Source organism: Schistocerca gregaria, chromosome 8 (genome assembly GCF_023897955.1).
Source record: "Schistocerca gregaria isolate iqSchGreg1 chromosome 8, iqSchGreg1.2, whole genome shotgun sequence".
Classification (NCBI taxonomy): Eukaryota; Metazoa; Arthropoda; class Insecta; order Orthoptera; family Acrididae; genus Schistocerca; species Schistocerca gregaria.
In genome coordinates this window covers 424,251,703-424,269,687 of record NC_064927.1, presented here as the reverse complement: position 1 = coordinate 424,269,687, position 17,985 = coordinate 424,251,703, and the positions used below count along the sequence as shown (strand labels likewise).

The 17,985-nt window shown below is 41.8% G+C and overlaps 1 protein-coding gene across 2 annotated transcripts in view; it reads right to left on the bottom strand.

The window, feature by feature from the left end:
* Positions 1-3,554: 3,554 nt before the first annotated feature.
* LOC126284225 (transmembrane emp24 domain-containing protein 2) overlaps positions 3,555-17,985 on the bottom strand; it is a 38,485-nt gene continuing 24,054 nt past the window's right edge. For both annotated transcript variants that reach the window (XM_049982999.1, XM_049983000.1), the window contains exon 4: positions 3,555-3,980. In XM_049982999.1, the coding sequence (XP_049838956.1) occupies positions 3,748-3,980 (233 nt within the window). In that variant the 3' untranslated portion in view covers positions 3,555-3,747. The remainder of the gene's footprint in view (positions 3,981-17,985) is intronic.

The window sequence follows — 17,985 nt, the reverse complement described above, 5'->3', positions numbered from 1 at the left end:
AGTAATTTGTCAATAGTTCATTAGTTAATGTGTCACATATTTTATCTTAGGTAAATGATCTTACATTGCATATATACTGAAATAACTCCACTTGTTTCATTCCTGTTCTAACATTAACATTTTCATCTCTAGAAATGGATATACTCTGTAAATGCACTACAAAATTTCACTGCACCACATACCTATCTTTGTATGTGACAATCATGTAACAACTGAAAACAGGTTCATGTAACTAATAATAAATATTGCAGAATATTACACCAATTTTGTGCAAGGTTCATTCATAATATTTCTTCTTGGCTATTGAAGGCTATTGGCCATTAAAGGAAATTAAATTGTTCCCATGATCACATATGATAGCAAGAAGTTCACTCATTATTATACTATACATACTATAACCAAGTTTAGTTAAGCAATGACTGGGCAAATAAGTGACAGAACCTGTATCATTAAAGGAACTCCAAGACCTGTTTAATAGGAATCATCAATCTTATAATGAAAAGTGATTTGTAACAAGTTGCAACTTAGTTTGTGAGAAGGAGCAGTGAGCAGCTATTTTCTTATGTTGCAGTGAGTAAACTAGAACATAAGAAAGAACTATTAGTGCACAAAAATGTACAACTTTGATTACCACAGTATATAGCAAAATTCCATGATGAAGTTACAAACTTTCATGAGTGGTGTCAATTTGAGCTGAGAGACCCTTGTCCGGAAAGAACTGAGTCAAAAGTTATACCCAAAAATTGTTCTGATACTTCTGACAGTGGCATATATATATTGGTATTGTTGTTGCTATGATTGTAGGGTAGGCAACAGGCAACATTCAGGGGTGGTAGTATGTACCAAAACAGAAAATACCCAGTAAATACAGGCTCTAAAATGCATACCTTAAGAGCAATGGGCACCTGTTCAGTAGAAGAGATATGGTTCACTGGATCAAAGATGAACAAGTGCTCATAGTTCAAGGTATGCATTTTAGAGATCATATTTACTTGACATTTTTATCTTATTTGGTCCATACTACCACCTATGAAAGTTGCCCAACTTGCAATCTTGGCAACAACAGGACACGTACATGCATTTAAGTTAGGTTAGAACAATTTTCGATTATATCTTTCGACCCCATCACTCGAGGACAAGACTTCCTTACCTCAAATTGACCCATTTATACTCCTCCATCATCCCTGAAAGCTTGTATAATTATCACTGAATTACCCAATATAAATTAATACTGCATGTGCTTTGTGTTAGTAAATCCCTCTAATCTCAGCTTTCCAGTCTCTTCTGCAAATTTAATTCAAAATCTGGGGCAAATATCTTAAAAGTATACTGGCTACTCCAGTGATACAGCCATGCAATAAGAATGAAGAATACCAGAACATACACCAAGGCTTCGATCACAGTGGCACCGACAATGGTACTCAGAGGCCATCACCAGAGGTTAATTGATAACATTGGCAGACCGCTTGGTCACAGTGTGACCGATCTGCTTCGTCAGTTTTTCACAGGATCTAGAAGGTTAAGTTAGGTTAGGTCAGAATCTGCTCTGTGATGAAACTTAGCACAATGGATGCCACTACAATTCACATTTGGGGGTGACTGCTGCTATTAAAAAGACACCAAATCCATGTGAATGAGTTAGACCTGAATCAAATAGAATGTGGTGAGCACTGTACACTCTTTCCTCAATTATTGGACTAAGCAGACAAATTATACAAATATGTGAGATGAAGAGAAAAACATGACATACTGGGGATGATTTCATGGTGACAGTAAAAAGCAATACTACAAATAACCCGCATAACTTCAAATAAATGCAAAAACACATACAGATGTCAATTAACCTTCAAACTGTCATTCAGCACATGTGTGGAAGACATATACAGGCAAGGTGGTCGAAACAGTCTGAAAAGCTTGTAAGCGTATTGCAGAGTAGGCTGTGCTGAGAAGTAACTCTTAAGGAAAAAATTTGATATATTGTACCTTCTCTGAGTTAACTGGCATTGAATTTAATCAATCAGGCTGTTGCACATGCAAATTCAAGTGGTCTGCCAAGAAGAGTGGCCCCAAATGTGTTCTCCATTTGGTTTCCTAAAACTGAACAAGAGAACAATAAAAAAAATTTGACATGTAACGGTTGTAAGGATCAAACCCAAACCAAAGGCTGAGCAGTCTTCACTATCATCTACACAATGAGAACAACTGACACAAATTGTATTTGGCAAGCTGCCTGAATCTGCACACACAACAGTCTGATTGGCTACTAATTTCAATCCTAATTAACAAAGAAACAGTGGAACACACCAATTCTTTACTTAACAATTATTTATCCACACAACCTCTTTTTAGCACCCTTACAGTCTTTTCCAATCACCAGGTACAAATTTTACTATAAGATACAGCAAATGCCTAAAGCGATGGGAAGTGGAAAAACATACACCAAATTTGCAACGCAGAATTTGCCGGTGTAACGTGTTGTATTTTAAGTATAGGCGCGCGCCCACACACACACACACACACACACACACACACACACACACACACACACACACACACACAAATCATCATAGTGAGACAGCACTTTTGCTCTGTTACACATCTATGGAGCCCAACACACACAAATCATCATAGTGAGACAGCACTTTTGCTCTGTTACACATCTATGGAGCCCAGTGTAGTCCTGGATACAATATAACAATAAACCAATCACAGCAGATGTTCACTGTAAAGTTCTTTCTACAATCGCTCACAATTACAAACTCTTTACATACTAACCCTTTTGCTGCTACGATGTGCTGCTTTGCTGACACTCTACTGCTTGACAAACTCTGCTACCAGTGCTGAGAAATGGATTGCCAACCACTATGAAATACTTATCAACCAATTTTAATAGAACTATTTAGTGAAAAGAAATCTGATCAGCGCATATCTCACAAGTTATCTTCGCTCAATAAAGGACTGAATTTCTTTTCGTTATCCATAATAGTGACATCGCTGTATCAGATTTAGTAAAACAAACTATTTATAGAGTTTGCAGAGGTAAGACTGCATTGCTTAAAGTTTGGGTATGGTTGATTTTAGCTCATGCATTGCTGTGGATGAAATGTAGATACGATATCAAAATTTTATTTAAAGCCAAGAGCACAAAAATCTTATTTTGTTCTGAAGTTATTGACTTGTACACCCAATGAACACCCTTGCGAGATACGCCCTTTTGCATCCCTGCGCATCAGAAATCATGTGGTCATAAAAAATGTTGTATTACATAAATGGCTCAAGATAATGGAACGAGATTTTTTGCAAATAACAGCATGCAAGGAGGTACACATGTAGCATGATAAATACTCTAAACTTTATTGTTCACCAAGCTATGGGAGTAACTAGTCTGCAACAGTAATAGGTCAGCGGAAGTTCCGCGTAAACATGTCAATAGTGCTTCAGGAAAAGCCAGGGGCCACATTTCAACATGCCCACAGCTCCTGGGAGGCAGCGGAGCATGACAAGTTAACTCCTAGAAGAGTTAAAACAACATTGAATTTTTTTAGAGGTAAAAATTTTTCAGATGGAAAAATGTTTTATTTCTGCAAATTTCAATAGAAAAACATTTAACATCAAAATCTTGGTACATTCATATAGACATTTACACCTTTTTATTAAATACTGACACAACAATAGAAGTCTGTATAATCTGCATACATACACTTCTATTCACAGCCACACACTCATATGTCTCTTTTAGTGAAATTCTTATACCACTCGCCTAACCTCAAAAAATCGTTTCAGGTAATAGATCTGTCCCACAGTCATAGCAACTAGAACCATGGCTTCAAAGAAAGACCACATGACCACTCTCGAATTTGTACTCTCATTAATTTTTCGATGGATTCGATCTCTCATTTCAATGTATTCTTGTTCATGCTTTACTCCAGTAAGTGTTGTAGATAGTTCTTTTATCATGTCCTGTAACTTGTTGTGATCATCTGCAAAATAAAAAGCCAAGGTTAATTGTTCTGCCATAAAGAGAGAATATAACATACATAAGTACGCACATCTTATCAATGACAGATATGACATGAAATGTGTTTGAGGTGCTACAGTTCATTTCCTTAACAGAACAACTTGTGTAACGCCATCTAAAGCCTTTTTTTCCCCCAACACTATGTGACTAGGAAGAAATATTTCATTTGTCCATTATACATTAAATTAGGAAATGTTTCACGAGCTATTAATAAAAATTATCTCTCAATAAAATTTCACAACCCGCCTCCGTGACCAAGGTCACTAACACACGCTCGTACGGTGGCACCCGACCCAGAGGTAAGCTGGGTCAAACCCTGGTGGGGCAAAAATTTTCACTGCCAGTATCTGGCTGACAAGTGGAGGAGAGGTGGTGGCGTAAAGACTTGGCGCCAATGTCCTGAGTGAAATACCAAACCTTTCTGCAGGGTCTCATGAAGAGAGGGCATGTGACACTGTTGGCGCATCGGATGGGGACGTTAAGCTTGGCGGCCCCCTTCTATCATCATCATCATACAAAATGATTATTACATTACACACACACACAAATATACATATATTTAGTGCTGCAAAAAACATTGTAACGGCACAAGCAGCAAATACACAAACAAACAAACAAATAAAAATCCATGCCAATATTACTTACAGAAATCATTACAACAAAATAAACTCTTTGTCCACTTTTATCTAATACACTGGCAGTTGGTAAGTACTTTCTGTAATGTAATTCCTGGAATATCTAATAGTGATAATTGTTTCTAATGAGTCTGTAAAAATGAATTCTGTGTTCTGAAGCACAGGTATAGCATGGAACATAACACGTTATCTACTAGGCAATTTTGGATGGAATTAACATACATGCATCACAAATGAGTTGTACAGAGGCAACAAAAATGATTACACACTCAAAATTATTTTCGGAATAGAAATGGAGGCATCTCTAGGATGGATAATGTGCACAATGATAACTTAAGACAGTAATTGGGGGGAAAGGGACAGTTAGCCACTGACATATAATACTTAATTTGGTATGGGCATCTCAAGAGAAAGAATAAAAGCAGATAGTCGAAAAGAGAATGGGAATGATTCCCCACATCCCAGAGACAGAGAGACAATAAGTTGTTATGGAAATATTTGTGATGTAATGATCGCAAGAAGACTCTCATTAATATCAATAGCCATAAAAATCATATACGCAACTTCAAAATCACTCATCTGACAAGAATGTAATTTGGTGTGACAGCTTCTGCCTACCTTTACAAAATTGTTAAAGTACATTATGAGCAAATATTTAGCATCCTTTCATTACAGCAATCAATTTTCTAAAATTCATTTACCATTAATACATACTTTAAGCAATGCCAAGATACTACTTGGTACCATTTTCTTCATCTCAACAAGACAGGGAGAAATCAAACATTGGAAAATCCAGGATGGAATGTAACAATATTACGAGAAGGAAAATTGAGATTCACTATATAGCAGCAATGCTGGGTTGCAGATAGGCACCACAAAAAGACTCTCACAATTATAGCTTTTGGCCATTAAGACCTTCATCGACAATACACACACACACACACACACACACACACACACACACACACACACAAACGCAACTCACACACACAACTGCAGTCTCAGCAACTGAAACCACGCTGTCAGCAGCAGCAGCACCAGTGCATGATGGGAGTGACCGACTGGCTGGGGTAAGGACGTGGCTGGAACACAGAGGGGAAGGGATAGTACGGTGGGGGTGATGGACAGCGAAGTGCTGCACATTAGACTGAGGGCAGGGGAGGGGTGTGGGGGCAAAGCAGCTGAAAAGGAGAGAAATAAAAAGACTGGGTGGAATGGGAACAGGGAAGGAGATGGATGGGTGAGGACAGTGACTAATGAAGGTTGAGGCCAGGAGGGTTACTAGAATGTAGGATGTACTGATGTATTGCAGCGGAAGTTCCCACCTGCTGGTGTTGGTGGGAAGGGTCCATATAGCACATGTGAAGCAGGAGCTCAATCTCCGGAATCAGAGATTGTGTCAGGTAATATTTTCTGCTCGTATCTTCCCGCCAGTGTTGTGTCACTAATTCAACTTGTGGGCCAAGGGATCATACAATATTTCAAGTGCAAGGACAGAGGAATGTTTGTGCAGAATCTGCTAAGTTCAGATTGCAATGTCAAAGAGTTCCAATGCAATTTTAACATTAAAAACATTCACAGCTGTAACTGCTTGGACCTCTGTGAAACATGCAATATTGTACAGGGCCTGGAGAAAAGTATGGCCTAAACTGGTTGAAGAAGCCAAGATGGAAAGTAATTAAATGATAATGAGTCTACAACTGATCACCCTTAAGTCGCACAAGTGGCAAAGTCTGCATCCAATACTGAACTGTGTGTGTCTTCAGCAGAAGTAGTTGACAAATGGATTGTTCTTGACAGAAATTTAGCTATTAAAGAAGGGCAGACTGACAATGTGGTATTACAAAGTATTTTCAATCCACAGGAGGCACCAGAAATTGGGAGTGATGAAGAAGAAATGCCTACAATTCACATCTCTTGGCCTGAGGCTTCAGAAACATTAAACACTTTTGTGAAATTCGCTGACAGTAGCCAACAATACAACACCTCTGACTTTTTGAAACTGCACACCACACAAAATTACTTTTATACAATTGAGCTCAATCCAAGAAACAAGTTGGCATTTCTACAATGTTCCAGAGAGTCGAGAAGAAAACTCTATCTAAACTATCAGTGGTAGAAACCAATCCAACATGTGTCCATGCCCTTGACAATGTTAGATATCTGTACTATCCCTAAGGACAGTGATTCTAATCAGAGTGGACCACATTCATGGTAACAATTTTTAATAATTAGCTTGCTCTTGATCTTTTCAAATCAATGGTGCTTATTTTACTTCATAAGTGGCATACAAAAATTATTTACGTATACTGACAACATTATGAAAAGTAAAGGTGCTACTCACCACATAGTGGAGATACTGAGTCACAGATAAAACAACAAAATAACTGACAAATAAAGCTTTAGTCCAAACACGTCTTCATCAGAAAACACACACACACACACACACACACACACACACACACACACACACACACACACACACAGAAGCTGAAAAAGGACACCTGCTTCACAAAAATTGTTGAGGCACCTCAGAAATACATAGCAATGTATTAATTTCTAAAACAAAATCTGCAGCATAATTTCAGTTTCATTGTTCCAAGATAGTAGACCAAGAGACTTTAGATGAAGGCCAGTTTGGCATTCTTTTTGTTGTGCCGATCTATGACTCGGCATCTCCAATACACAGTGAGTAGAAACTTTCCTTTTAATAATATTGTCATTATACCATCCTAAACTTTCCACTGTTTTATGTAAACTGAACATTTCTAAATCTCTGAGCCTTCAACTCACTTAATGGAACACTACAGTATTCAAATTTTAATTCAATTTTGTTTTTACACAAAGGAAATACATACTTGTAATTTTTATACTGTAATCTCTACTGTTATATTTAATAAATAACCAATACTTGTTTTTGTACATTAAAACAATAGATTTTGCTTATACGCCTTTTTTTTTTACACAAAGTTTCTAAAAATGACCTTAGTAATCCAGTGTATATTTGATGATCCAGCACTGTCGAATCCCAAAATGTGCCGGATTATCAAGGTCCAACTGTATTATGTTCCAGAATCACATAATTGATTGCTTTTTATTTAATTGAAACATTGTACTTTTTATTTTACATATGAAATAAGTGCAACATTGAAGCTTACGTTCATAATCAAAAACTAGTATCTGAACATTGTTCACATATATTACTTGCATTTTTGACCGTTCTTGAGGCAGATGTTTGGCCTAGCGCTGACAATATATTTTTTGAATGAAATTTTCACTCTGCAGCAGAGTGTGGCCCAATATGAAACTTCATGGTTGCTTGGTTGGTTTAAAAGGGGGGAGGGGGGGGGGGATTTCAAGGTCACTGGTTCCTTGTTACCAGTAGAACAATTACCCAAGGGAAAGAAGAAAACAAAGAAGGCATGAGGCACAATAACAGGAGAGAGGAAGAACCAGAAGAACGATAGGAGGACAACAAACACTACAATGGACAAAACAGGACAGAAAACCAGAGAGAGACTCAAGAAACAGGGAGAAGATATTAAAAACAAGAAAGCAGGTTACCATGAGTGGCTGACCATGAGAATAAAAAAGGAGAAGCCAGCCACTCTGCAACACATTAAAACCTTCACCCTAAAAACCCTAGGGTGGAGGACACAGAGAGACGATGAACACGCGCTAAAACTCAAATCAAATGATAAAACCCACCCTCATGAATAAAACATAAAACTAAAGCTGCTGTTGAGGCATTGTCACCCAACACTGAAGGTAGACTGCTGGAAAAGTAAAAAGTCCCCCACAGAGTGGCTAAAAGTGGGCAGTCCAGCAAGAGGTGGACGACTGTCATTTGGGAGCCACAGCGACACTGAGGTGGGTCCTCGCGATGGACGAGGTAACCATGTGTGAGCTACGTATAGCCAATGCAGAGCCAACAAAGGGCAACTAATTCCCTGGAAGAAGTCCACAGGGATGATCTCCACACATTCGCAGTCTCCTTAATGACACAAAGTTTGTTGTGCATACTGTTATGCCACACCATCTCCCAAAGCTGAAAAACCTTGCAGCATAAGACAGAACGCAGGTCAGTTTCAGAGATGTCCATCTCTAGGAGTGGTTTCATCATAGCCTGTTTGGCCAGTCTGTCAGCAAATTTGTTGCCTGGGTTTCCAACAACGTGTCCTGCAGACCACACAAACACCACTGAACGACTGGACTGTTCTAGGGCAGATATGGACTCCTGAATGTTCGCTGCCAAAGGATGGCAAGGGTAGCACTGGTCGATGGCTTGTAAGCTGCTCAGGGAATCAGAACACAGGAGAAATGACTCACCAGAACAGGAACAGATGTACTGAAGTGCACGAGATACGGCCACAAGCTCTGCAGTGAATACACTGCAGCCAGCGGGCAAGGAATGCTGTTCAATATGGCCTCTGTAGACAGACGAAGCCAACATTACCATCAGCCATCAATATAAACAACTTCAGAGTCCCCGAACACGTCAAGAAACAAGAGGAAGTAAAACAGCAGAGAGCGATGGGGTTAACGGAGTCCTTAGGGCCATGGAAAAGGAGCAGACAAAGCTTCAGCCGAGGTGTACTCCATGGAAGTGTATGTGAATTGACCTCAAGTAGAGGTGGTAATGGGACGGACTCCATTTTGGAGAGAAGGGATTGCATGCAAACCGCAATAGTGAGCCCTGACCTGGGTTGCCGATGTGGGAGATGAACTGCCGTGGGTGGGAAAAAGAGACGGTAATTCGGATGCTCAGGAGAACTACGAATGTGTGCAACATAACTGGCAAGCAGTTGTGCACATCGGATCCACAATGGCGAGACTCTGGCCTCCACCAGGACACTGGTCACCGGATTAATTCTACATGCTCCCGTCACTAGGCAAACGCCACAGTGGTGTAATGGGTCGAGTAATAGCAATGCTGAGGGTGCTGCCGAACCATGAACCAGTCTCGAAAAGTCAAGGCGGGATTGGACAAGGGCTCTGTAGAGCTGCAGCAGCGTAGAGCGATCTGCACCCCAGTTAAGTGTTGCTCAGTCAGTGGAGAGCACTGAGATGCTGCCAGCACTCTCACGTAAGCTGACGAAGCTGAGGTAGCCAAATCAATCGGGCGTCAAAAAGCAGTCCCCAGAATCAATACGTCTCCACTACAGTGAGTGAATTGTCATTAAGATAAAGTCCAGGTTCCGGATGAATGGTACGATGCCGACAGAAGTGCATGACAAACGACTTCGCGGCTGAAAACTGGAAGCCATGGGCTAGAGCCCATGACGGCACCTTATGAACAGCTCCCTGTATGTGCCGCTCAGCAACACCAGTACTGGAGGAGCAATACGAAATGCAGAAGTCATCCGCATACAGAGAAGGGAAGACCGATGGCCCTACAGCTTCTGCTAGGCCGTTAATGGCCATTCAAAATACATATATGCTCAATATGGAGCCCTATGGAATGCCATTCTCCTAAATACGGGGGGGAACTATGGGAGGCACCAACACTGACATGGAAAGTACAGAGCGACAGGAAGTTTTGGATAAGAATCGGGAGCAGGCCCCAGAGACCACACTCATACAATGTGGCAAGAATATGATGTCACCAGGTCGTGTTGTAAGCTTTACGTAAGTCAAAAAAGATTGCAACCAGATGCTTGTGTCTGGAAAAAACTGTTCGGATGGCAGACTTGAGGGACACAAGACTATCAGTGATCGAGCGACCGTGGCAGAAGCTGCCCTGACATAGAGCCAGTAAGCCACGTGACTCCAGGACCCAACCCAACTGCCAACACACCATACATTCCAGCAGCTTACAGAGAACGTTGGTGAGGCTGATGGGCCAATAGCTATCCACATCAAGCGAGTTTTGACCAGGTCTGAGCACCTGAATGATGGTGCTCTCTAGCCATTGCAATGGAAAAATGCCATCACAGCAGATCCGGTTGAAGATGAGGAGGAGATGTCGCTTGTAGTCAGACAATGAGTTGTTTAATCATCTGCCTGTGGATCCGATCCGGCCCAGGAGCAGTGTCGGGGCAATGTGCAAGGGTGCTGAGGAGCTCACACTCTGTAAATGTGGCATTATGGGGTTCACTGTGGCATGTAGTGAAAGAGGACTTTCCTTTCCATCCGACATTTGAGGGTGCAAAAGGCTGGGGGATAATTCTCTGATGCAGAGGCTCGAGCAAAGTGCTCGACAACCGTGTTTGCATCGGTAGAGAGAACACCATTGATGTTAACGCCAGGGACACCTGTCGGTCTGGTACCCAAAAAGATGTCAGACCTACGTCTAGACTTGGGTAGGTGATGTATGGCACTCCTGTTTCCTTCGTTTTATAAGCAGGCGAACACGGGCAGAGAGCTGCTTAAAGGCTTTAGGTGCTCTAGGGAAGGTGCCACTTATGTCGCTGTAGAGCTCGCTGACGCTCTTTAATTGCCTCAGCAACTTCTGGTGACCACCAAGGGACTGTCTTTCACCGGGGGCACCCTAGAGAATGTGGGATCGCGTTTTCCGTCGCAGAAATTATCGTTGTAGTGACCTGCTGAATGACAACATCGATGGCACCATGTGGAGGAGATTCACTGGTGACAGCAGAGGTGAAGGTTACCGAGTCTGCCTACCCATCTGGGTAGGCATCCGTGGGCATGATGCCAGGCGAGTGACAGGACGATTGGGAAGTGGTAACTACCACACAGGTCGTCATGTGCTCTCCAGTGGATAGATTGGAGGAGTCCTGAGCTGCAAATTGGTAAGTTAATGGCTGAGTAACTAACATGAGCCACATTGAAATGTGTGGCAGCCCCAGTATTTACGAGGCAAAAGTTGAGCTGGAACAGTAAATTTTCGACACCTTTGCCATGGCCTGTAAGCACGGTCCTCCCCCACAAGAGGTGGTGGGCATTAAAATCTCGAAAAAGTAGAACAGGTTTAGGGAATCGATCAATCACTGCAGCCAATACGTTCAGGGGTACCACACCATCTGCAGGGAGATATACGTTGAAGTTATTTCCAATGCCATCCATATACTGACAGCTACAGCTTCAAGAAGAGTTGAAGGGACACAGGTTCACTACATACCAAGTTCAGGACAAACACAAACTCCACCTGACCCACTATTATATTTGCTGATCCTTGGGTTTCTCTGGCTGGCAGGGCTTCAATGATTCAGTTTCCGGGACTGAGGACGATCGTGAAGCCCTACGACCAGCTGGCTCTGAGAGCTGACTGGAACTCGCGGAACTGATGGGGCTATACAGCTGTTCTCGTAGCAGCAGCATAAGAGGAGATCATAGCCAAAGGATGTAGACGCTCAAATTTCCTCTTGGCCTCAGAGTAGGTCAGTCGGTCCACAGTCTTGTATTCTAACACTTTCTTTTCTCACTGTAAAATCCTGCAGTCTGGTGAGCAAGAGGCACGATGCTCTCTTCAGAACTTGACACAGATGGGAGGCGGGGAACATTGAGTATTGGGATGGGATGGACGTATACAATCTCGACATCTGATGCTGGAAGCACAGTGGGAAGACTTCCAGCACTTAAAGTACTGCATTGGGGGAGGGATATATGGTTTGACATCACAATGGTAGACCATCACCATCACCTTGACCTTCTCAGGTAATGTGTCACCCTCAAAGGCCAAGATGAAGGCACCGGAGGCAACCTGATTATCCCTCGGACCCCGATGGACGCGCCGCACGAAATGAACTACCCGTCGCTCTAAGTTAGCGCACAGCTCATTGTCAGACTGCAAAAGAAGACCCCTTTTAAATATGATACCCTGGACCATATTTAAGCTCTTCTGAGGCATGATGGTAACAGAAAAATCCCCAAGCTTGTCACCAGCAAATAATGCCCGTTACTCGGCAGTGGATGCCGTTTTTATCAAGACTGACACTCAACGCATTCTGGACAAACCTTTTGCCTCCCCAAACTTGTCCTCTACTTGCTCTACAAACACTGAGGCTTCTTAGAGACAAAGGAGTCCCCATATCAGATTTCGTACATACATGGTACCGGTGCGAATAAAGTTCGCTGCCATCCTTAGCCTGGCATTCCTCCCATGGTGTGGTCAGGTAGGGAAACAATTTAGGATCATACTTCCTTGCATTGTACTGAGACTTTGAACACTCAGAGACTGCTGGCGTTTGATCACCAACGAGTGATGACATGGTATGTTTCATCGCGCGTCATCCGCCCTGATGCCACCCACTCCGACCAGGGGCCCTCCCCACAGGTGCCACCAGCCACAACAAAGGCCACCTGGCAGGATGGCCAATGCCTGTCACCCCAGGGTTGCCCCACCACAACAGACTGGCTACCATGCTGGATGTTAGGTGCAAAGAATTCCATGGTCGTCGTCTGCGCAGAAAACGACACTGCATAGTGGGTGGAGGAAAACGCACCCAGGAAGGCGTCCTCGCTCAAGAGATTCGAGGATGAGTGGAACTGCAATGCCATAACGAGAAGGTGGGCTAAAGATCTCAATGTACGATGGACACAATGCACTACATAAAGCACCCTTCCCCAATTGGCTTGCTCTTCAGGAAAATTCTGAAAAATGGAGGGGACTATCACATAAAGGCTGAAAGGTGCGAGACTCGTTTCAGTCGCCTCTTATGACAGGCAGGAATACTTCGTGCCTATTCTAACCCCCGGACCCGCAGGGAGAGGGGGGGGGGGGGGGTGGGGTTAAACTTCCTGGCATTTGCAGGAAGGTGCTCTGCAGACAGTGCCACCCAAGAATGACTCACAATCCATCCTACCCAAGATTGACGCACAACCCATCCTCACAGCTTTACTTCCACCACACCTCAGATCCTACCTTCCAAACTCCACAGAAGCTCTTCTGCGAAACTTGCAAGACTAGCACTCCTCGATCAAAAAATGTAAAGTCAAGTCTTAGCCACACCCTGGAGGATGTTTCCATAATTAAATTTTCATCAGCAGCTAAGTGCACACTGATATGAAACTTCCTATCAGGTTAAAACTGTGTGCCGGATCAAGACTCAAACTCAGGACCTCTGCCTTTCACAGGCAACTGCTCTACCGGCTGAGCCAACCAAGCACCTTTTTAATATATTTTATTTCAATTTTGTTTCAGTTTATACTTCTGTTTAAAAATATATTTTTTAAGTATTTACATATATGTCTAAACTGCAAAAACCACCTTATAGTGTAACAGAGGGTACTGTGTGCATCAATGTCACTCATCCGACTATCCTGTTCGCAAGAAGAACCATTTTTGGCAAGCCTCCATGTGAGCTCATATACTTCTAGTTATACCTTCACGATCTTTTCACGAGAAATACACAGAAAAAAGGAATAAATTGGTCAACTCTTCTCTGAACATTTGTTCTCGGAACTCTTAACACTAAACCACACCGTGTAACAGAACACCTCTCTTACAGCGACTCCTACTTGTGTTGAACGTCCATCTCCATGACACGTTTGTGCCTATTAAATGACTCTGTAAGGAAACAGACTGCTCTCATCTTTGGATCTCCTATTTACTTCATCAGTTCAATCTGGTACAGATCCCAGACTGACAACCAATATTCAAGCACTGGTCGAACACTGGTTTTATAAGCTGTCTCCTTTGTGAGTGGTGATGGTTTCTGAGGATTCTTCCAATGAACCTCACACTAGCACCTGCATATCTTCAATTAGTTTTATGTGCTTGTTCCACTTTAAATCATTTGTGCAATTCTTCCAAGATATTTTACAGATGTGATTGCTTCCTGTGATTGGTCTGCAATTGTGTAATCCTGCGCTCTGATTATTTATGCACAATATATGATTCTTTTTATGTTGAGGGTTACCTGCCAATCACTGCACCAAGCACTGATCCTCCCTAGGTCTCCCTTCATCCTGCAAGAAATTTCTTATGTTACGGCTTTTCTGTATACAATGGCATCATCTGCTAAGAGCTTCACAGACCTCCCAACATAGTCCACTAGGTCAATTATATTTACAAGTCAATTATACACTGAAGCACCAAAGAAATTATTAGAGGCATGTTTATTCAAATACAGAGATAGTAAACAGGCAGAATATGGTGCTGCAGTTGGCAACACCTAGATAAGACAAGTGCCTGGCGCGGTTGTTAGATTGGTTACTGCTGCTACAATGGCAAGTTATCAAGATTTAAGTGAGTTTGAACGTGGTGTTACAGTCGGTGCACGAGCGATGGGGGACATTTCCAAGATAGTGATGAAGTGGGGATTTTTTCCCGCTTTACCATTTCATGAGTGGATCTTGAGTGGCAGGAATATGGTAAAACATCAAATCTCCGACACTTTTTGGCCAGAAAAACATCCTGCAAGAATGGGACCAACAACGACTGATGAGAATCGTTCAACGCTACAGAAGTGTGACTCATCCACAAACTGCTGCAGATTTTAATGCTGGGCCATCAACAAGTATCAGCATGTGAACGATTCAACAGAACTATCAATATGAGCTTTCGGAGCCGAAGGCCCACTCCTGTACCCTTGATGACAGCACGACACCTGGGCCCATCAACACACAATTTGGACTGTTGATGACAGGAGACAAGTTGTCATCGTGTAAATTGTATCGAGCAGATGGACGTGTACAGGTATGGAGACAAGCTCATGAAACCACGGACCCTGCATGTCAGCACGAAACTTTTCAAGCTGCTGGAGGCTCTGTAATGGTGTGGGGTGTGTGCATTTGGAATGATATGGGACCCCTGAGACGTCTAGGTGACACGTACGTAAGCATCCTGTCTCATCACCTGCATCCATTCATGTCCATTGTGCATTCCGACGGACTTGAGCAATTCCAGCAGGACAATGTGACACCCCACACGTCCTCAATTGCTACAGAGTGGCCCCAGGAACACTCATCTGAATTTAAACACTTCAACTGGCCATGAAACTCCCGAGAAATGAGCATTATTGAGCATGTCTGGGATGCCTTGCAACATGCTATTTAGAAGAGATCTCCACCCACTTGCACTCTTATGGATTTATGGACAGCCCTACAGGATTCACTGTGTCAATTCCCCCCACCACTACTTCAGCGATTAGTCACGTCCATGCCAAGTCATTTTTCAGCACTCCAGTGAGCTTGCGGTGGCCCTACATGATATTAGGCAGGTATACCAGTTTCTTTGGCTCTTCAGTATATACCATGGAAAATAATTGTCATTTAACGGTCCCTTGGGGAACGTCCAGAGTTACTTTCACATCCAAAGATTCCTCTCCATTAGGGATGACAAAATGTCTTCTGATTGCTTCAAACTCTTCAACTGGTATTCCATATGCCTGCACCTTTTTCATTAGGCGGCAGCGTGGAACTATTATCGAACACCACCTGGAAGTCAAGGAACATGGCATCAACCTTGGTAGGTGCTGTTTTCTATTGTTTTCTGGGTTTCGTTGAGAAACAGAGGGAACTGGATTTCACATGATCAGTTTTTTGAACCCTTGTTGATTTATAAAGAGGAGATTTCATTCTCCAGAAATTTTGTAATAAGCAAGCATAAAACATGTTCCATAATTCAACAAGACAAAGATATAGGCCTACAGTTTGCACATATATCTGATGGCATTTCTTGAAAATGGGAATGACCTGCACATTTTACCAATTGCTAGGAATGCTTCATTGCTACAGCACACTGCTGCAATGAGAGGAACATGTTGGAACTAGTTCTTTCGTATACTCTACGTAAAACCTTATTAGTATTCCATCAAGTCCAGTGGTGTTTCATCTGTCAGTCAATTTCAGTTTCTCTTCTACCACATGATGTCTTATTTTATTATCTATCGTTTTCACATTTGTCTGATGATTTAGAGGAGGAACCACAGTATGATCTTCCTCAGTGAAACAATTTTGGAACGAGACATTTAATATTCTGGCATTCTTGCTGCCATCCCACGTATATGCCACTAAGGTCACAGTGCCTGGACAGATACCTTGAATCTGTTAACTGATTTAACATACAACCAAAACTTTAGGTTTTTCCTTCAAGTTTGCAGGTAGATGTTTACTTTCAAATTTGTTGAACGCTTCAAGCGTGAGCCTCCTTCCACTAATTTCGGCTTCATTCAGTTTTTGTTCATCCGTGAGGCTTTGGCTACATTAACATTTGCAGTGAAACATTCCTTGCTTTTGTAGCAACTTCCTAACATGACTGCTGAACCACAGTGGGTCTTTCCCAGCCACACCAAATCTGCTCATCATATACATGTACAAAGTATATTGGAGAATACTCTCGAACTTTGTCCATTAATGCTCAACACCAGCAGTGCTGGAGGTAAAATTTTCGTGTTGATCACTCAGGTAAACTGAAATCTTTCTTGTGCCACCTATTAAGCAAAATATCTTCCTGTTTCCCTTTACATTCATACATGCAACTACATTCTGGGCTCCTGTAAGGGCCTTATAATCACCGATCCCATGTTCTATGCCAAGTTGAAAATTTAGAGCTTATTGTTAACAAGGAGTTCCCTGACTGGCTGCTCAATGCAATTTACAGATAAGGCCTTCAGAAAAATTTCACATGATTTCCTGTACCTACAACCTACTTTAATCACTCAAGTCTCCAAGGCTATAGCTGGTACATTGAAATCTCATCTAATACTGTAACATGAACACGAAATTCATGCAAAACCTTTTCAAGCTTTCTCCTAAAAAATTTTGCCTCTACTGCTCTTGAGGCACGATGTCCATAAAAGCATCTGATGATGTTTGATCCACCTGTAACACTTATCTTCATCCAAGTTATTTCACATTTGCATTCTGTACCAGAAACATGACATATTACTAAAAAAAACATGCCCCCACCACAAACATTCAATCTGTCTTTGCGATATACATTCCTACCAAAATTTAGAATTTCATTGCTATTAATATCTGGTTTCAGCCAACTTTCTATCTATAGTTACCGTATATTTCAAAGACATTCCTGGAATTAAGTAATATTACATTAAATTTTCTTTCTCCTATCTGCCATATCAAATACTCCTCTCTTTAATTTAACAGAGATCTTTTTTAACCTTCTCTACTCCATCTCTTCCTCCTCCTGAGGAAGGAACTAATATCACTTATACTTTTTATGTGTCTATTGGTAGCACTAAACATTTTGGCTTTTGAAGGTAAATACTGGTCAGAAAGTTTTCTGATACATTTTTCCTTTGAAGCACTTACACTATAACAATGTTTTGGTGCTCACATGAATTTAGTTAATACAAACCTCTAAATACTCTGAATTACTTTTTATCTAATATTCAAGGGTGGTGAATGTTGACTCAACAAGCAAAGTGATAACTGGCTCTATGCTAACAAATGATCGTCATTTTTCTC